This window comes from Polypterus senegalus, chromosome 5, assembly GCF_016835505.1.
Source record: "Polypterus senegalus isolate Bchr_013 chromosome 5, ASM1683550v1, whole genome shotgun sequence".
NCBI classification, from domain to species: Eukaryota; Metazoa; Chordata; class Cladistia; order Polypteriformes; family Polypteridae; genus Polypterus; species Polypterus senegalus.
Genome location: NC_053158.1, coordinates 50,601,325 through 50,624,015, shown reverse-complemented (window position 1 = coordinate 50,624,015; position 22,691 = coordinate 50,601,325). Strand labels below are relative to the sequence as shown.

General features: G+C 36.5%; 1 protein-coding gene across 2 annotated transcripts in view; it reads right to left on the bottom strand.

The window, feature by feature from the left end:
- prex2 (phosphatidylinositol-3,4,5-trisphosphate-dependent Rac exchange factor 2) overlaps nt 1–22,691 on the bottom strand; it is a 512,388-nt gene that overhangs the window by 251,810 nt on the left and 237,887 nt on the right. For both annotated transcript variants that reach the window (XM_039754613.1, XM_039754614.1), the window contains exon 11: nt 866–966. In XM_039754613.1, coding sequence (XP_039610547.1) covers nt 866–966 — 101 coding nt within the window. The remainder of the gene's footprint in view (nt 1–865; nt 967–22,691) is intronic.

Below are 22,691 nucleotides of genomic sequence, written 5' to 3'. Positions count from 1 at the left end.
ATGTGGACTGATGATGGTACAGGAGATAATTATACTACACAGGAGCACTATAAGAGTGAAATGCTTAAGCCCTTCACCTATGGTTCTGCATGTGAGTTGATGGCTGCCGCTGAATTGTTCGGTTGTCGCTTTCAAGTGTACCGAAATGGCCAAATATTTTAATCTTTCAACAACCACCAATGCCTCTTAAACATCTTAGATTCACAGGCGACGATTTCAGTAGTGGACACTTTGATGTTTATGAATGTTTAAATTCTCAAAAGCTGAATGTGAAGTTATCAATGAAACTGGTTGTATGCTTACAATGCTTGACAGATGCCGAATGTCACTTCAACACAAGTCCTGCAAATACTGTTGTAATTGAAACAAACCATGAAACTCAAAACCGATTATGACAGCAGCAATCCAAGATGTGAGATTTGAAACAAGATTACTTTTTACATGGCCAACTGTACATTGCATGCTCAAGAGTAAGCTCAGTGCACAGCTTGGTCACATTACAACCGGAGGGCCGAACTGACAACGTGGTATACAAAGAGATCCTTAACAAATAATTATTGGTATATTTTACTTCAGTTTAAAAAGGTATAATTTTCTTCTTAATAAAAATTTTAAGGTAGTACTTCGCCGCTGCGGAACTCGGGTATTTTGCTAGTTTTCTATGTAATAAACTTAATAAGTTAGAGCATAATGAAAACTGCATAATTAGATCTGGACCACCCTATATATATATATATATATATATATATATATATATATATATATATATATATATAAATTCATACAATATAATATCCATTATATATTAATTTATATTCATATTATATGTTCATTCTTATGCATATGATTTATTCTAAGCACTCACCATGATGAATAATGCCATTTTCCAGTAGGGCCTGTCCCAGGTGAACACCCTCTTCAGGGTTGTCAATCTCTCCAATCTCCATTAGCCAAGCCACAAATTCACTATAAGTTGAAATAAAAAGGACCAGTTAATAAAAAGATTTAAAAGTTTACGATTTAAGCATTTGGAGGAAGTGTAAAAAGAACGTGGCAATTTGAAGTCAATCAGTTAACTCTTGGTTTTTTCAGATTTTCTCTTTCAAGGAGTGTTGTCAATGTAATGCCAAGACCAACTAAGAACATTAACATTACAGGGGAATAAACACAGCATGAATATCTAAGATACTGTAAAGCAGGTATGCTGAAATACATAAATTAATGAGACAATGAAAGTATATGTTTACTCAGAATATGGGAGTCAGGAAAGATTACAGTATATAATTAAATAAAGCACATGTCTGACAAACTCCAATCTAACTTTTTAAATGATCTTAATTATTAATGGCTAATAGAACAACACTGTACATTGAAAAAGGCAAGGAACAATGGGCAGCAGGTATAAATAAGAAATTAATAGAATTATTTATTGAAATGTCTGGACAGAAATAAACCTTAAAACAAACATAAGAAAGTTAAGTTTCATTTCTTAACAGATTTATTTTTCTTATGTTTCCATTGCTAAGGACAGGTATGCCTGAAAACATCCAACTCTTAATAAGTGGAATTTCTCCCAAACCCCACCTTTCAAATGAGGAGAGAGACGGGACTTCATTTCAAAAGCTCAATCCTGTTTGAGCACACTCTCCAGCCACTCACCAGAGGGTTTTCCAGTAGTGATGTATTTAAAAATGTTACTGTACAAATACGTGTGTTTGGGGCATTGTAAGTATACTGCTGGATATCTGGCACATGGACTATGCGGCATAAGCAAATGAAGATTTTTTTTTCATGTATTTTTGGATATTGTTTGCAGTTTCTTCAACATTGGTCTTTACACAAGTCTACTATGTCAGGAATTTTATTATCTCTGTTCTCAATGAAAACATGAAATTTTTTTTTTTTTTCAACCACTACTAGAAACATGAGATAAATAAAAGATAAAAAAATGTTTTTATTTTGTGTACTTCTTAATGTATACAATAAAATCACATATAAAATAACTAAATAAAAAAATCTAAATACTTGGAATTAATAATTTTTAATATAATTTCTAGAGAGTTCATCCCTTAACATTCTGTTGATCTTCCATCACTCAACAGTAATGCCTCCATTGTTAGCAGCCCATTTGTGTTTAATTCCATGATTTTTATGGTATATTACCATTTTGTATATTGTATATTGTATAGTCTTAGCCACCAGAAGTAGGACTTATTCCACAATATACATGACATTTATTAACACACAGGTAGTTGTCATTCTTTCATATATTATTATACAGTACTGTTCAAAAGTCTTTGGCATCCTAGATTTGCTTTATATACATTTTGTAATAGATGTTTGTTTTTTCTCTTCTGCAATAGTTTGACAGTAAAAAAGATATATATCTAATATGGAATTTTCTTAATCTATTTTACAAATATTAATTATTCATCTTCTGTTGATTAAAAATGGTTTACAGAAGTATTTTAAAGAAAAACAAAATCCCATACTTAAAATCTAAAGGTTAAATTGCACACAACATTTGAAGGAAATATGGAAATATGAAAGGTAATTGATGTCAAAAGAAGGCTTCCATATCATCAGTTTCATCAGATGAGTAGTCTTGCTAAACCATTTTCTGCCATACAAAGGAAATCCATTCTGAAACTAAAGAAAACTCGTATTTAACCTTTCTTCTTCTTAAAGTCAGGTTATATAAGAGTACACAGATAATTCCACCATCTTTTTTATCTTTATGTTAGTGAACAGCATATAAACTAGTTACAAATTATCACAAGTGATGCACAAGATTGACATACTAAATTTTACAAATAAAATGTGATGCTAGATAAAACATGCTTAACAAAAAAGGGCCACAATACCAATTTACAAAATCTAACGATTAACAGGCAAAAACCTGGAACAAAACGTTGGTTATCAAGACTGGCAGAGGCAGAAGTTTAGTGACTGAAAATGTATGTGTCAGGCCTGTTTGCTGTTTCTGCAACAATTTTTGAGTCCTGGTCTTGAACACAAGCCAAAACTTCTTCAAGTATATCGGTGATGGAGTTTTCTTAATTATTTATCTGTCAGTGAATTTTTACAAAGACTTACTGTGAATGATTACCATGATCTTAAAATAAACTATACAACTGCAATCTCCACCATTCCCCATTTCCACACCATAACCCTTTCCCTGCCCTGTGAGAAAGGTGAATATAAAGCAAAAAAAATGAGACACACAACGGATATCCATGTGTTACATCACAGAGCTAGATATCTAAAAAAAGACACAGAAGTTGAAAAGAATATAAGATTTCTGTGTCAGGAATAACCTGCCATGTACATCCCACCAATCCAAATACCACATAGCTATTTTTTGATACTATAACCAGATAACACATTAATACATAATTGAAAAAAAACGGCTACAAGACGAGGACTTCTGAAGATCAGAATAGAGAAACAGGCGTCTGGCTATATAAATGTCACCATGCTCAAGTCGCCTCAGTTGTACAGGAGTGAGAATGAGAGCAGACATGTCCAGGAATAGAAAGAAATGGGCTGAATATCAATACAGAAGACATACTGTATAAAGAAAACTACTAGAACTCCAAAACACTAAAACTACTAGAAAACTACGAGGCATTTAAAGAAAATTATTAGAGGTATTTACAGTGCAAAGGAGGCAGTATGGGTCAGGGATCAATTCCACATAAAATATTGGGTAGAGAGTATTTGGCTGCTGTTGCAGTATATTCTTCTATCACTTACATTTATTTGTGTGAGTGCAACTTGACTCCAGAACTGAATGTAAACATAATGACTCAAAATGCTAAGCCACTTATGGCATCAAATCTATTTTATTTCAAATAGGTAATACAGTAAGCTGCTCATTAAACGTAAATTGCTAAATTGGCCCTAGTGTATATCTGTATGTGAGTGTGTTCACCCCGCCATGGACTGGGGACCTGTCCAGGGATAGTTCCAACCTCACACCCAATGCTTGCTGGGATAATCTTCAGCTTCCCTGCAAACCTGCTATGGAGAAGAGGGTGCATGGATGGTAATGTTATGAAACTGAGGTGGGGGTAACATGGATATTCCAGTTTTACATTAGTTTTGGTTTTATTCCAAATTCAACCAGCACACACACTGCCGCAAGATAAATGTTATTTATAGTCTTATCTTTACAGTCTTTTCATTGAGTTTTTAAAGCTGCATTTTTCCATTTTAAATATGGAAAGACAGTACTGTAGACACTCTAAACAACTAGTTCATTTAAAATATTTTTCCAACAACTGTTTCTCACTGGCCCACGACCAATTTTTGTTTAGTCTGTATAATTATTTGAGTATGTGCAACTCCCATATAAATCATATGTATAAAACTACAACTTAAGAGTTCCTTCAAACACGTTAATGTTTTAATTAAGTTTAAAGTGGTAAAGAAATGTAAGTAAACCTTATAGACAAAAACATACAAGTGATTAGGATATGTGGAAGCTGGAACTACTAAAGCTACCATTTTATGTCCCTAATGATGCTGCTATATACAGTACATTTTTCCAATCAGAAAAATATGGATGTTTACAATGTATTTTTTTTCTTAAACCTGGCCCTGCAAGTAATATTCCAGCTGTTTAACAACTCATAAATACATCAAAGGTAAGACCAGCATCCCAACAAAGCATGAAAATGAATTTAACTTTTGCTTTTTAGAACACAAAAAGTCTCTGTTCAATTTAAACATAAAGGCACACAATTGGATATGCTTATGAGTGTTCGTGCTCAAGGCTCCACACTTCTGTAACTCACTCTTTCCAAAGGCTACAATTCATTGTGATGCATTTTGAAAATGACAAACTCAGAAGCAATTTGACTTTAGCTGGGAAGGAATAAACGAGCACAATTTGGAAATAATAACTGAACATGGGAAGATCAATCTCATTCCATGCAAGGTTGCCATCCTTTAGATGGCTTTAGTATCGACAAATTCAAAAATTACTATGTCACCTGGACTTCATCAGCATAATAATTGTAAAGGTTAGTGATGCTGAAAAATTTATCATAAAAAAGTGAAACAAAAAATAAAAAGATAAAGCCTATCATGACACTTACATTCAATATGAAATACAAACATCCATCCATCGAATCCATTATCCAACCCGCTGTATCCTAACTACAGGGTCATGGGGGTCTGCTGGAGCCAATCCCAGCCAACACAGGGCGCAAGGCAGGAAATAAACCCCGGGCAGGGTGCCAGCCCACCGCAGGGCATGCACACACACATCCACACACACACCAAGCACACACTAGGGATTTTTAAGATCGCCAATGCACCTAACCTGCATGCCTTTGGACTATGGGAGGAAATCGGGGTACCCGGAGGAAACCCATGCAGACACGAGGAGAACATGCAAACTCCACACAGGGAGGACCTGGAAAGCGAACCCACTACACCACCATGCCACCCTAAATGCAAACATTTTTTTTCAATTTTAAAAACCACTGGACAATTCTAAAATGTACAGGCAATAATTTGTTTCTGTCTTTTATCCCTCAGCCTACAATGTGTTATGAATGTGTTTACTAATTTAATCCTATACATATTTGGTGATTTCTTTAAAGAAAAACTGCAACAGTCTGAAAACTTTTAATTTTATGAACCCTAACTGTTTTTACAAAAGGAAATCTACTTTTTTATAACTGGGAGAAGACAAATGTGCAAATCCAGGACACTGTGTAGCATAACATTGTGCGTAGAATTCATACTAATACATGGTGTACAGACAAAAGTGGAAATGTGCATATACACAAAAAATTTCAAATGCAAATAGTCGTGCTTAATTAACTTCCACACACTTCCGCTCCATAAATCCCTGTCAGCATAAAAAGTAACACACGTGCACGCACCTGTTGTCCCAACCCGACTCCTCCCAGAATCACGACTCTTTAATATGCATATCAATATAAATATCATCTTCTGTTCAGTTTTTGGTTAAAAGACAATAGCAAAAGCATGTGAAAAAAAGAATTTCAGCAAATGCGTAGTGGAGGCAATAAAAAAAATACTATTTGTTGGCCTAAGCTTTGGTATAAACAACAAAAGGAAGTTGAGCGAGTGATACAGAGTGGTGAAGAAACTCAAAAGTTCAAGTTCAGAAAGTTGCACGGTGCTAAAAATACAAAAGAAGTGATCAGATATGAAAGTCGCAGTGAAAAGGCGAGTCGTAGCTCACTATCTAAGTGTTATATGGAAGGGTATTAGGGTACAGAGAAAAGAAAAAAAATAGGGACACAGTGAAAAAAACGTTTGAAATGTGCTTTATTCATTATCATAGTCATTAAAGTAGAACATCATAAACTTAATCTTAAAATCATTGTTTAATTCACTAGAGTTTCTCAGATCCTACCATAACTAAAGTAGCATGTTAAATGCTTTGTATTCTATGTGTTCTTCTATGTGCTCTGTGTGTGTGAATCACTATGTGCTTCTTAAATGGACTTTCTTCTTACGCAGACAGGACACAGAATACATTACATTCATGAAATTACAGCTCTGTGAACAATTTAAATATGAAGATGTATACTTGATATCATTTTCATGATGAAATGAATTAAAACATGTATTAAACATGGGGGCACAGGGGAGCAGTAGTAGTGATGAGGTGGCGCCCCGTCCAGAGATTGTTTCTACCGTCCACAAGATGCTTCCGGAGATGTGCTCAACCCTCGATAAACTCATTTATTGCAGCAGTACTCTCTCTTTCAAATGTTCCAACCCCCCAATTCCTGTCCTTCCTTTTCTTTCTCCTCATAACCAATTGCCACACCATAAGCTCTGTAATAAATGTCAAGCCATCTGTAAGCTTAGAACATTGAGAATGTGCTTAGCTTTACACAAAGTTTAGTTTTTATACATCACGATAAGAGTGTGGAACATTTTTGTGCATATGCACCATTTACACATGAGGCCCCTGGTCTGGTAAGGGATAGGAATTTTTGAGAAGTATTTCGAGAATATTGCCAAGAATAGGAAGGTCTGGTTTGTTCATCTGAGTAATTTGCCACCTTCAACCAAAGGCGGTGTGAACAGAGAGAATGACTGAGCGACTAATATTGGAATTGCAGATTTTTTCTTTGTTTCTGGCAATATGCTGGCATGCCACCTAGGGTTTGGTCTCTGCTGGATACCTTCATCCCTATAAAAAATACCAAGAACAGAAGATAGTTGAATGACTATTATGGTGTTGTCAACTTTCATTATGTGTATCGTTTGTTGCAGTAATCAAAACAATCAATAATAAAAAAAATTAATGCAAATCAATGGAAAGTCTCAGTCTAAAATATTTTTGTGTGTCTTTGGATGTGAATTTCTGGTGTAAACAGGAATGCCATACAACATTATTTCTAGAAAAGGCTGCAGATAAAAAAAACACCACTTGATCCCAAACTGCTGAATATAATGGACACTCTAATTTGACCGGAGCAGCTGCAGATTACTTTTTCCATTATGACATTAGAATATTGTAGTCCTCTATACCCTGTTCTGGATAAGCAGGTTTGGAAGATGGATGTATAGTGTTGTCCAGCTGTGCACAGTAATGCCATTCCATTCTCCAATTTCTTTATTTGAAAACAGCAGTGTCAGATCAGGGGCGAGCGTGAATGCGACTGAGACAATAAAACTGAATTAAAAAAAATGCTAACCTTTATAAGTACCATACATTTACACCGTCTGTTACAGACTCAAATCAAATGTATGCTTTTATTGTATAACAGTAACAATAAGAACAGCTCACTACTCAATACTACCCAAGAATTCAGGACAATAAGCAACACTAACCTGATTTCTTTTTCTTCGGTTATACAGTAGTCCCTCCTCGATCGCGGGAGTTGCGTTCCAGAACCCCCCGCGATAGATGAAAATCCGCGAAGTAGAAACCATATGTTTGTATGGTTATTTTTATATATTTTAAGCCCTTATAAACTCCCCCACACTGTTAACATAATTTGAGCCCTCTAGACATGAAATAAGACCCTTTAGTCAAAAGTTTAAACTGTGCTCCATGACAAGACAGAGATGACAGTTCTTTCTCACAAAAGAATGCAAACATATCTTCCTCTTCAAAGAATGCGTGTCAGGAGCAGAGAACGTCAGAGAGAGAGAGCAAGAGAAAAGCAAACAATCAAAAAATCAATACGTGCTTTTGTGCTTTTAAGTATGCCGAAGCACCGCGATAAAGCGGCATTTTGTAGAGGAGCGTCCGTATCCTCTAGGCAAACTGGCTCTATGCAAACAGCCCCTCTGCTCTCACCCCCTCCGTCAGGCAGAGAGAGTGAGAGAGACCGAGAAAAGCAAACAATCAAGCACTGCGCGGGAAGCATATCGTATATCATTGAGGAGTTTTATTTAATACGTAATACATGCTCTGATTGGGTAGCTTCTAAGCCATCTGCCAATAGCGTCCCTTGTATGAAATCAACTGGGCAAACAAACTGAGGAAGCATGTACCATAAATTAAAAGAAATCTGTGAACCAGCGAAAAATCCGTGATATATATTTAGATATGCTTACATTTAAAATCTGCGATGGAGTGAAGCCGCGAAAGTCAAGGCGCGATATTGCAAGGGATCACTGTAGTCTTGGAAAAAAGTGCCTTTCTTCTGTTATACTGTACTTGTATCTTTTGTGAAAGTGCTTATTTGATATTTGGACTTCAGTCTTCACACATTATACACTTCATGTCTACATTTTGTCGTTAGTACTAAAACATGGAAAAAGTTTGTCTTTTGTGTATGTGTTCAACATTTCAGTCATCCTACACTTGCACAGATCTTTGTGGACACTTGTGAAATGCATGTGTTTCGAATAATGATATATTTTTTAGCCTAGGTACCTGACTTACTGATAAAGAAGGCTTCATTTGGGAGAGGTTCTTGCAGTTGCTCCGGCGGTAATGGGATGGTATAGCAGGCAGCTTGCTGCTTGGGATTATCGACACATTTACAAGACAAAAGACACTGAATGGAGGCGTGCGAGTAGATTTAAGGTCGGCCGGATTTATGAGTTTTCTTGTAAGCTTTGGTAATTCTAGTGTTAAGGTGAATTAGGCATTCATCTAGGGTGCAAATCATAAGGGCAAGAAAAACCCAGCCACACAGGTTAGCTACTGATCAGTCGGTTGGCGCACTAATAAGCTTGGCCTAGGGCACAAAACAACATAGCACTGGCTGTGCCTTCTAGATTATGCATTTATATTACAATCAACTGAAGCCCTCTGACTACAGACTGGTGTTCTCCATTAATAATTATGTGAATTATATGACCAATTGGCTGCACCAGTAATGATTTAGGTGTGTCATAATAAAGCGGGTGAATACTTAGGTAATAAACTCTTTTGTGTTTTATAATTGTAATTAATAAAGACCACTTTGCATAGATTTGTTTTCACTTTGACATGAAGGAGTCTTTTTCTCAAAGAAGTCAAATTAAATCCACTGTGATTCAATGTTATATAACAAGAAAATGTCAATCACTCTAAAGGAGTGAACATTTTTTTTATAGCCATTGTATTTTAGTCCTCAATCAGTTTCAATTCAGGGTTGTTGAGACCTGTGCCTATTCTTGCATTGGGTGCATGGCAGGAACTAACCAAATAAAGGTTTCTTATGAGTAAAACATAAACTATTGGTTTATATTTAATAACCAAATCTTTCGGTCTCCCTATTATTTTATATGCAGAGATGGGTATGAAATAAACCAAAACAAACCAATGTAAATTTCACCTACATCACAAACAGTCACTTATGATTCTGAAAAGAGTGGAGCTACAGCCAAGATCTGATTAGAACTGATGAGTGCAGGAAAACAAAGAAAGAAATCTGCTGGAGAGGAAAGAAAGCAACACACTGTAATAATCTGAACCCATTATCAAGTTAATGCACTTACATTGGTTTCCATATTTTAGCTCACATTATTCTTCCAAGAGAAATATGCACCCTTGATCTCATTATGTAGATCACTTGGTATTCATTCAGCTGGCCATATGTATATGTATGGGTTTAATTTTGTCCTGTGAAAATCTGCTTTTGAAGCATTTAACCTATAATAATGTCATGGGCAAGATAGCATGGTCAAAGCAAATTTAAGCAGAGATCATGCTACAGATCAAGGCAAGGGCCAACCCTGGACAGATTACTAGTCAACTACTAGGAACATTCAAGCACAAACCAAACACACATACTCTTCCAATTTAATAATTAAAATATTTTGCATGTCTTAGGGTTGAGGGAGGAAACTCAGTAGAAGGAGAAATGACCACACAAGTTCTACAAAGTGCAAATCATATAAGGAGACCTAAAAGGCTGGGATTTGAACCCCTAGTTTCCCAGAGAACACAAGCAGTTCATCCATTGTAAACATGAAAATATAATAATTTAAACTGTTCAACTAAGTGCCAAAAAAATGAATAGAACTACATTAAGGTACAACAATATCAAGCTTTAGTGGTCTGGAGGCAGCCCAAAACTGATGAGGCAATCTCAGAATGCTATGAGTTAGCATGCCCTAATTCTTATATCAGTAAGTATAAAAGATGAACTCAGAACTCTAACAGATTCAATGCATAGATGTACAAGATAGATAAATGGCTGTCAAATAACTTTATAGTGCCTGAGCTTATGCTCTATAATGGACCAGGAATGGAGTGCAAGAACATCCAATCACCTGCATAGCTTGGGCACATTAGATATACAGACATCTGGTTACCAGATACAGAACTTGTTCATGCTATGTCCATCTATCCATTTCTTAACTCACTTATTCAGTTCAAGTTCACATGCAACAGGTGTTTGTCTTTTTATCATTGGTTGCAAGGCATGAACCAATCCTGGTTAGGGTAATAGTCCCTCAGCAGAATACTCCACCACACTTCCTCACTCTAACACGGTTGACAACTTAACATGTGTATCTTTAGCATGCAGAAAGAAAGCATGAGCACCTAGAAAAAAACCCATGCAGACACAGGTAGAACATGAAAACTCATATAGACAGACCACCTTGCAGGGATTCTAACTCAGCACCCTAGAGTTATAATGCTGACTGATCAGATCCAAAATTTAATACAAATGTGTAGAAGCAAATATTTTTTCCTTGACTTTAACAAATCCCTAAATATCCAGGTTTCCTGATTTTGTCTTATCTTCATGGTGCCAAAGTTGAAATGCAATCTCTGACAGGCAGCATGACACACACAGCTATTAAGTCTGTTTACCTCAGAAACTCAGTCTCTTTCTGCATATACAACGGTAACTGAATATTGATGTAGCTCTTGGGAACAGTCTGAAGTTATATTACAAAATTAATGGAAATGTGCATAAGTAACAGTATATGATTACACTTTTTGGGTCAGCCTTCTCGGAGTCAGTATAAAATATGGAATAGTCCTTGTGCAGAGTTTTATGATATTAAGTGTTCAGTGTCTACTCATAACCAACATTTTAACCTTTGGCACACAATATATTTTAACAGTTTCTTATTTTTGTCTGCATGGCTTTAAATTTCTTTAAAGAAAAAATTTCACTTGTATTTAGTGATCTGTCCAAAACATTTTAACACTTTTACTGTAAGTGGAAAGGTTTTGTTAGCAAGGAGAACTATTTATGTTTCTATAATAGGCTGCTTGGGGCATCCGTTTGATAAACTTTCTAAGTTCATTACAGGGTAGTAGGAAGCCACAGACTATCCCAGCTGTATCCAGCACAAGGAAGGAAGCCACCTCATATGGGATGCCACACTTGCATGTGATGGTACAATTTACAGTCGACATTTTGTCTGTACATCTTTCATTTGTGGAGGGCAGTAGGAGGACTATGAGAAAAAAACATGTATAACAACATTACATTAAAATATTCAAAGGTTTATTTAGTCAGGTTTTATATGTCTGGATATATCTAAAACACTTTAAAATGAATGTGTCATCCAACCTCACAGTTCTACCCTCAATCTCACACTTGATCTTAATCCACTACACGGTATATCTCCTTAGTTTCGAATCTCCTAAAGCTGTAAAAAATAAACTTAGACATATTTTGGTAGATTGATAGATGGATGAATACTTTACTAGGTCTATTCTACCTTTCTGAAAGAATTCCTGTTATGACATTTTAATTGGTTATTTTTATTAGAAACATCATAAGGAACTAAAGTCTAAATGAAGTGGCATTACTTCAGCACCAGTACAAGCTGGGAAAGGAGAAAAGTAATACATACATCACCATCTTATACATTCACTGAGGCTAAAAACAGTACCGCTGTATGACATATATAGGAAAAAATGAAAAGTAGCATTTTAAAATATCAATATTGCACATGGAAAGTCTATAAGATTGAGTATAAATCTCTGCCCAGCTTCTGTCTCTGTGGTGTTTTCACATTCTCTCCATGTCTGTTTGGTTTTCTTTCAGTTACTCTGCCTTTCAGAGCATGTTAGGTTAGTTGATATCTTTGTATTTTGAGGATGAGTATGTAATTGTGCTCTGCAGTACAACAAAATCTACTTGAGGAAATGCAAACCTAACATTTTACTGGAAACACATTAGGTAGTCACTATGAGCAGCTATTAGCAGTCTGCATGCTACCATGCATATTATAAGCCTCTTTAATATGATATAGAATAATTAAAAGTGACAGTAATATATTTCAAGAGTCTTTTTACTTTAAATAATTTATGACTGTTAACAGGCTATTTAATATAATGTTTATCCCCTGTACAAGTTACTGGCTATCAGAGGCTTTTCTCCTAAAGTACATACAACTGTTTGCCCAGCTCACAATGAAAACAGCACCTTCATTCCCAACAACACACCCATTTCACCTCCTATTTTATTTTTATAATACTTTGGTCTTTTTACTTTCCAGTCAGATTGGCAATCTTACTCACTATGACTCTATGAACCAACTTTACATTGCACAAAGGTCAACTCTCTGACTCGCTTCTAACATTTGTGACCCCCTAACAAAATTTAAGGGCCATCAGGACAGAGCTCTCTCTGGCAGCTCCTACAACCATGGTATTCCTTTAATTCAATCCTTCTTTTAAAGGCACACGACCCACTGGCTGTTTTCACGTTGCCTGCATGCAGCTGTCCCATGTGAATCCACTACTTTGCTGTGATCTTCTGGCATTAAATGACAGAACTAATGTCAAGCACCCTATATCCTCTTTCTCACCACATTACAAATGGGAAGTCCTGTTAAGTTAAAGAGATTTATGTACACTGGTGGGCTCTGTTAACCCGAGTAGAGATGTTCACCCACTAAGCAGACACTGTTAGGCTCCCCATGCACTGTTAGAAACGGCAGGTTATATTTTTGCCACCATGTCATAATATGTGCTGTATAAGGAAGTGTTAAAAGTCAGAAGTGGGATGAGGATATAAATCAAATTTAAATCCAAGGATGCTAAATACCAATAATTTAAACAGAAGCCAAATGATACACCAATCAAGCTAAAGGTGATTTTCATCGGCTCAAAGGACTAAACTGCGTTTTTAGAGTATAAGTGCCTTTTTTCTGTTGCAGACTCCCTCTGCTTAAACTTCCTGCATACATCTGAATGATGATAAACAAAGAACTAATATGCTTTGGCAGAACTGCAGCTAACACCATGCCTAACTAGTGATTTTGAATAATTTCCTTAACGTTTAATTTCAACAAAAGTGCATATTTTCTTTTATGTGTGTGGGATTGTGTTAATCTAGATATATACAATAGAAGGCCTGTTTGGCTATATGTTTTTAACCCTAACCCTAAACCTAACCCTAATCCTTCAACCTTTGACTGATCTGGACGAAGTTTTACATAGTTGCTCTCTAGGACCATATGGACAAGATAGACTAATTTGGAACCAAACATTTTGACCCTGGGAGTTCCAGTGTTTGATTTTCTATGTGCTGCAGTTTGCACACTACTGACAACTGCTGGCTCACAGCAAGTGTAACATCTGAACACACTTAAGACTGCCAGACAAAATGATCAGAGGTTTACCAAGGGAAGGCCAAGTGCTGCCATCATCTACTGTAATATAAAAAGGAGTATCATGCTCTTTTGCAGGGGGGTGTTGGGTGAGGTTTGACCGAGAGTGGAAGTGCAGCGTAACACAAAGGAGAATCAAAGGGTTGTTGTTTAACTCCTGCTTTGTCAACCATTCTTCATAATTTAAGCACTACAAACTGTCTATCTTGAACTAGGAGGGTGAGAAAGACATGACAGCATTCATGATTAGAACCCAGCAAGGAGTTACTACGATACTGAAATGCAATCGGACCCCAAAAAAAATAAATTCTCGACTCATGAGAGCAGAGACATTGATAGAGAGGCAGTGGGGATTAAGTATGGGAAAGGTAGCATTAACCACAGGGTCACCATTTAAAAAGACATAAAACCTTGCTTTCTTAACCCATTCTACAATTATACCTGAGTAATGCTGGGTATTTCAGCTAGTATTTTTGTATTTGTACATACAGTATAATATGTAGGCATACACTGTAAGCATATACAGTATCTAATTTTCTTGTGAATAAATTTATTTCACTCCATATTCATGTAGGGATGATACAGCTCATTGTGCAATCTCTGCATTATGTTTCCACCAATTATTCAGACTTCATTCCAAATTTTATTTGTTTTATTGGTAGTTCTAAATTGATACCATAGCAGTGAGCGTGGGTGCGTGCATGATTGTACGCTGGGGTGGAATGGCATGCCAGCTAAAGTTATTTCCCAATGCTACAGGAACAGGTTCTGTCTCCTCATGACTCTGTAGTGGAATGTAAGGTTGGTTCAAAAAGTAGTAAACATGCAAAGTAAACATAATAGACAGTGGCTTAAGAACTTCAGACAAACATTTCTAAATCAATTTGAGGATCAAATTAAGAATAATGTTAGTAAAATAATGATGTTCTGTTTGTAAAAAGGGCGGCACAGTGGCGCAGTGGTAGCGATGCTGCCTCGCAGTTAGGAGACCCGGTTCGATTCCCTGGTCCTCCCTGCGTGGAGTTTGCATGTTCTCCCCGTGTCTGCGTGGGTTTCCTCTGGACGCTCCGGTTTCCTCCCACAGTCCAAAGACATGCAGGTTAGGTGGATTGGCGATTCTAAATTGGCCCTAGTGTGTGCTTGGTGTGTGGGTGTGTTTGTGGGTGTGTCCTGTGGTGGGCTGGCACCCTGCCCAGGATTGGTTCCTGCCCTGTGCCCTGTGTTGGTTGGGATTGGCTCCTGCAGACCCCCGTGACCCAGTGTTTGGATTCAACGAGTTGGAAAATGGAAGGATGGATGTTTTTAAAAATCAAATATTAAAAAAATAAAATATTCTGTGTACACATAGGTGAAATTGCATTTGCAAGTAAATCTATGTAAAATGTAATTTCAATAATTCATGAAATATTTGCAGAAGACAAAAGCTGGATTGTACTGTAATCACTGTTAAATGTCAAGAAACATTATGCTGGGAATCAATAATGCCCTGGTCAAGCCACATCTGGGATCGTGTGTGCAAGTCTCACTTCTTCATGACAAGACAGACATAACAGCCACAGAGGCCATGCAGGAATGGGCACCCAATGGCATCCCTGGACAAAAGAAACCTCCCTATACGAGAGGAGGATGACTTAAATATCGAACACAGAAGGTTGCCAGGAGACATAATCCAGGTTTGTGATATTTTAAAGGCTTGTGCATTTTATCTTTAATTTTGATACAGGTAACCATGTATTGCTGTAAATCTGCACTTATTACAGAATGTTGACTAAATTGTCGCTTAGAATATTTCATACATTCATAACAAAATGCCTCACATAAATCATAAGTATAGATGCACTTTTGCAAATTGAAAATAGCAATGCAAATGAATGTATTCGTTTTATTCAGCAATTTATAACCTACACAACATTCTCAAACCCACTTAATATACTTCAAGGTTGTGGGGGTTAGAGTCTTTCCTGGCAGCATTCAAGATCCCTGGACAAAGCAGCAGTGCCACAGTGCCCACTCATGCAAACTCCCACTATCACACAGGCCCAATTTGAAATTGTCAATTCATTTAACCTAACCTGTGTATGTTCGACATATGAATTCTAATCATTAAGCTACTTGCAACATCTGAGGTAGCTAATACATTCAAGCAAATTGAGAGCTATTTTATGTCAAGTAATTTAAGCTAATTTGACATTCCTAAATGTTATTTACAATTCCATTTTGGAAAATTGTCATACTGTATATTTTACATTTCCAGTATGCATTTAAGTTTGTTTTTCAACCCCATGTACAAATGTGGCATACAGTCAAACTAATGTGTGAAAAGAATTCTAGGAATTATAAATGTAATGCTTCAGTGTAAAACTGATACTGCTTTGCTGGTCAAGTAATATCCAACCTGGTATTAGGCATTTTATTACTTAAAACACAAAGTTCAAGGAAATTCAACTAAGAATAGTGCAGCACTGCTGATTCTTAGCCCACCAAAGTTGTTGGGGTCAGACTCCACACTGGTATACTTTAAAATTAACTCTTTGCTTCTGTGAACTTCTTGCCTTAAGTGAATAAACACAAGTCAATTACTGTAACTACATTCAGAAGAAACAAAAGCAATAGTTTGAACATTTAGCAACAGGCCTGGCACTAATAAAGATTTTCAACATTTGCAGGAATAGTTGTCTGCAACACAAATGCACAAACTTGCAAGATTGGATGAGGTGGTGAAAATGTGTTATATACTTGAAAAACGGATGAGATTAAACATTTTTCTTGACCATCACTAAAAACAACCTAGGAAAACAAATAAAACAATTCTCATTTTTGGGCTGAGCATTGCTTTATCTTGTATTTTTGCATAAAGCTACTGTACATTAACTCTCAATAATACTGAAGTGACCTGTGTATCAAAACATTAACCATTTGATTTCTTCCTGCACTACACAGTTTCTTCTTCAAATAGTATTTTTATTCTTTAAATTCAGATGTTTCTTTAACAGGAACCCACGACACTGAACTGGATAAAATAAGTTTGAAAAATGGAGAGATGGATGCTTTTTAATAATAAGTGAATAAGGCAATAAAACAAATACACAATGTGGCGCTGAAAACTGTTTTCCATTTCCTCTCAGTTTTACTAACAAGCCAGTGGGTTGGAGTGCTGAGATGATTAAATTCACAGGAAACATGCAAGGTGTCTCACTGCAAAAGACATAGGAGGGCTAGCATTAAAAGCACATTAGCAAGCACATTTAAGCCCTAGCCAATGCAATAAGCATGCTGACATAATTGGAGCGTAGCATTATTCTGGCATAGCATATCCTCTTTCTGGCTTGCCTTCTCATAAAAGATCATGAAATGTATCCACCATGTGCAATCAAGTGCAGATATTATAAATAATACAGAATTAACTTATCCAACTTGGAAATGTTGTTGTTGATCAGGTCAGAACCGAACATCTTTCTAAAGACTATTCATAGGCTGTCCAGAGGGGTTTCTTGCATCAAGGCCAGCGATGCCAGGATTGGTGTCTGCTCCCTTTGCCAGGAACTGGATTAAGCAGGTTTGAGAATTTGAGGATTGTTATGTTCTGTTATATTATTGAAGACATACAGTATTCTTTACTCACTCCTTATAAATAATAAAAGAATTCAATCTACTGAGAACAATTTGCATCTAAATAAAATACTTCAAAAATATGCATTTTAATACTGTATCTGAATTTATATTTTCCATGCCTAGAGCCCCACCACACTATTTGGTTTTCATTTAAAAATGTAGACATTAATCTCTGTTTCTGCCTTTTGTCCACACTAAACCTGAAACTTCTGAAAACACTTACCAGAGCCGTATACTTATATTAGTCTTATATACTCTTATATATTAGTTAATATGTGCCATCCAGAGATTGTTTTCTTCTTTAACTTAATCTAGAAAAACACTTTCATGTCCTCATCGCCCCGATGAAGCAAATAAAGAATATGGACATAAGCCACCACACCTAGGGAATGGAGAAGTGCCACCACTGTAAGAATATAAAGTAAAACCTGACAGCCCAATTACCAAATTAGTATCCACTGGAAAGTTTATTGGCTTGATCTACTACTGAGTAAATTTGCATTCTGTGTTTCTCAGATCTTTAGATTTTTACTATTTCACAATGAGGTCTCCACCAAAGTCAAACTGTAATGTTCTAGAACAGGGTACTCTGAAATCATCTTTAAAAGAGAACATACGACCCTCACTGGATTTTTCTGTTTAACGCACAATGAGCTGGCTATTGGAAGTAAACTGCTTAAAGTATCACAGGTTCTCTAAATCCTTAATGTGAACTCTTACTACTCTTATTGAAGCTTTCATTGAAGTGAGAATTAAACCCTCACTTGAGTTTTATCTTTAATTTCAATGCATTTATCACCATGCATATCCAAACTAGTATGTTAAACTTCATTTATATATAGTCACATCCCATAAGTAAGTAAGTACATCCCATGGAAATTGTTGACTTTTTCAACATATCTGAATCGGCAAACACTGGATCTTCATGCAAACATTGCCTACAGATAAAGGTGACATATTTGAACAAATAACAAATACAATGGACATGATGTGCTCATTCTCATAATCTAAATTAACAAAGATGCACATTTTTCACATGGAAAAAGTAAGTGCATCCCTACAATTATCAGCACCTAAGATCCATAAAATCGAATCAGGTGTTCCAGATTAGGAGCCAATGATTATATCTTCCTTTGGGAGTATGCAGGCATAATCTGTCTTATTTAAACTGCAGAGATCTAGGGTCATCTAGGGCCTGGTGTTCTCTTTGCTATTGAACTGTATGTTGGCCTCATGACAATGTCAAAAGAGCTTTGCAAGGCCCACAGAAAGAAAGTTCTGGATGCCAATGAGATTGACAAGGGATTTAAAAAGATCACCAAAATTATTTGAAATCAGTTATTCCACTGTAAGGAAAATCATCAACAAGGGGCATACAAAGTTGATTTCAATCAACTGCTAATTTGTCCAGGAGAGGCCAGCCAAGCAAATTCGGCCTAAAAGCTGGTTGTTTTATACTAAAAAGAAGTCTCCAAGAACCCCAGAGTTTTACCACGGGATCTGAAGGTAACTCTTACAAAAGTAGGTGTCAAAATGCATGCATCTACAATCACAAAGTGGTTACACAAATTTGACCACCATGTAAAATGTGCCAGGAAAAAGCTATTACTGTACAAAAAGAATATTAGAGACTACAGTTTGCCATTGAACATACTGGCAAAAACCACGTGGTTTGAATAGATGAATCAAAGAGAAGGCTGTCTGGCCACCGTAACTGTAGACATGTATGGTACAAACCAAAGATTGTATTTTAGGAGAAACTCATACCAGCTGCAAAATATGGTGGTGGAAATTTTATGGCTTGGAGTCGCTTTGCTGTTCTTGAGTCAACTATGAATTCTGCATCATATCAAAGTGTGCTTGAAGGGAATGTGAGGCCATCTGTCTGAAATTAGACTGGAAATGGACCTTTTAACACAGTAATGATCTTAAGAACACTACCTAATCCACCAAGGAATGGCTCAAAAGAAGAAATGGGTGATTATAGACTGGCCTAGTCAAAATCCTAATCTGAATCCCACTGAAAATGTTATAGGTAGATTTGAAATGGGATTAACAGGCATTAATACCCACCAACAACTTGCAACTAAAGGAATTTTGCATGGAGGTGTGGTCAAATTTTACTGGGTCGATGTTAGAGACTGCTTTTATTGAGGTATACCACCTTTATCTGTAGACACTATTTTCATGTACAGTAGATCCACCTTTTGCCTGTTCAAATACGTCGCAAAAGTCAACCATTTTCATGGGCTGTAGTTACTTTTTCACATGACTGTACATTGGTTGCACATGTTTCAATAAATAAAATAGAGCACACTTTGACACAATGTTTAGAAGATACACTTGCTGCCTAATATTCCATAAACAAAAAACGGTTACAACATACATATTCTAGAAGTAAAAGTGACAAATTCAGGCCTCCGCAGTCAATTTTTCACTCAGTCATCAAAATGAACTAATTTACAAAAGACTGTGGTTCATGCTTATCCTTATAATCCGTATAATGGCCTGATTGGCTGTTTTTGTCTCAGCTTTAGCTTATGTGCTTATTATTATGATCTTTTCGCTTTTACCAGTTATAATCAAGAATGAACAATGCAGAGTAAACTTGTTAGGACCAGAGAGAGAGAGTAGTCAGGGCTTAGACAGGATTGTTGTTAAAATAACTGTTAAGGACAAAACAAAGAAACCAAAAAACAAAAATCCTTGAAGAGAAATTGCAGAAGAAGCTAATTTTTGGCACTACAATCTTTCCTTTATTAGAAACAAAACAGACATTTTCTTTATACATGACTTGCTGTTTTAAAGATGGCCATGCTTCTGTGATGTTGCACACATGATTCTGCATTCTTATTTAATCTTTTTCTTGAACATAATTCTGTAATGTTTGGGGCACAGCAATGGCGGGGCTATTAAGGCAGCACTTTGTTACATATCCCTTGCTTACAATGATTGCTTGAAGTCTGCGATTCACAGACATCACCAAGTGCTGAGGGTTTTCTCTGGCGATGCTCTGCCAAGCCTCTAATGTAGCCAATCTTCAGCTCCTGCTTGTTTTGGGGGCTTGTCTCCTTACGTTTTCTCTTCAGAATATGGAAGGCATGCTCAGATGGATTTGAATCAGGGGACTGGCTTGGCCATTCAAGAATTTTCCATTTTTATGCTTTGAAAAACTCCCGTGTTGCCTTAGAAGTATGTTTGGGATCATTAGCTTATTGTAGGATGAAAAACCATCCCTTGAGTTTAGAGGCATCTACTGGAACTTGAGCAGATAAGATGCTTCTATACACCTCAGAATTCATTGAGACACGGCTGTCAGCAGTTCCATCTTCATTGACGATTAGTGTGCCAGTACCTGTGGCAGCCTTACATGCCCAAGCCATAACACCCCCTCCTCCATATTTAACAGATGAGGTGGTATGCTTTGAATCTTGAGGAGTTCCTCTTCATCTCCACAGATTGTTCTTACCATTAATCTGATGCAGATTCATCTTTGTCTCATCTGTCCACAAGACCCTTTTCCAGAATTCTGCAGGCTGTTTTAAGTACTTTTTTTCACAAACTGTAATGTGTTCATCCATCCATCTTGCAGTGTGGCCTCTGGATTTCAGTTCATGACGTCTTCTGACACATCCACATCTGCAAACTGAAGGCTGTTTCTGAACTTTCGGACAGGCGTTTGGGGCTTTTTCTTTAACACAGTAAAGATTCTTCTATCATCAGCAGTGGAGTTCTTCCTTGGCCTAACAGCTGAGTTGTGATTATTGAGCTCATAGGTACATTCTTTCTTCTTAATGATATTACAGACAGTTGATTCAGGTAATGCTAAGATTTTACAGGTGTCTTTAATGGTTTTACTCTTGATTCTCAGCCTCATAATGGCTACTTTAACTTTCATTGGTACAGATCTTGTCCTCATATTGAACAATGGCAATTACAGACTGCAAAGGGAAGAAGCAAGCGAGGTATCTTATGCCTGCACTGAAACATACCTGAGTAATCATAAACGACGACAACTGTGACGACAACTGTTCCAAACATTATGGTGCCCTGAAACTGGGGACCATGTAGAAAAAGTGCTATCATGTCTGCATGGTGTGACCAAAATGTATACAAACAGCCTTGAATAAAATTCTGCAATGTGCACTTCAATCATGTCTGAATTGTTGGATTTGTAATTTTAAACTGTAAAATCAGTTTAAAATCAAATCAAGGAAAAATGTGTTATTGTCCTGAACATTATGGAGGACACTGTATAATCATATTGCAATGTCAAAACGATTTTGACTAATTTGATTGATTTTATCATCTTGTTTATTTCACTTTCTAATGATGTCACTATACCATCTGGTATAAATACAGTAGCCATCGGCATATTCAGTATCCCTCAGTGGATAATACTCAGCTAAAAGAATCCTTAGAGGTAGTCAGTGTAGTTAAGTCATCTTTAAAAGTTTAGTTCCAGCTTTTGTTTTGATTTTCACCATGACATTTTACTTTTCTTTTGCCCTTTAAAAACAAAGACATTTTGATTTAGCTACTTCTCGTTCTGACATTTTTTTGCCTAGCCCTCTGATTATTATCTGCTAGTCATTCTTTCATATTGCTCCCTATGTTTGTTGGGCTTCTTTTTTAATACCCATTAAAACACACACCCAAACAAATAGGCCATGTTCCCAAGAGCTCTTGCTATTACAGAAATTTGTTCTAAAATGGTCTCAAGTAATCGTCACTGACAACTAAGAAAAAAAATGGACAAAACAAAAAAGAAAAACATTTTTACTGAATTGTGACACTTCTCTTCTATTTAACTAATAAAGGAAAGGAACTGACAAATACCCACCCAATCATTCCTTTTTAAGACCTGCTGTTTTTCCACTTGCATTGCAAGGAGATGGAGGATATCCTGGCAGTATCGGGCACAAGGCCTTAACCTGTCCTGGATGAGACATTAGCCCATCATTGGTAATGCTCACTCACATAGGGTCAGCTTTGAGTACACACAGTTTTGTTTCTGAGCCAGAAAGCATAATCGGCGGCCTCAAGATGTGAAGTGT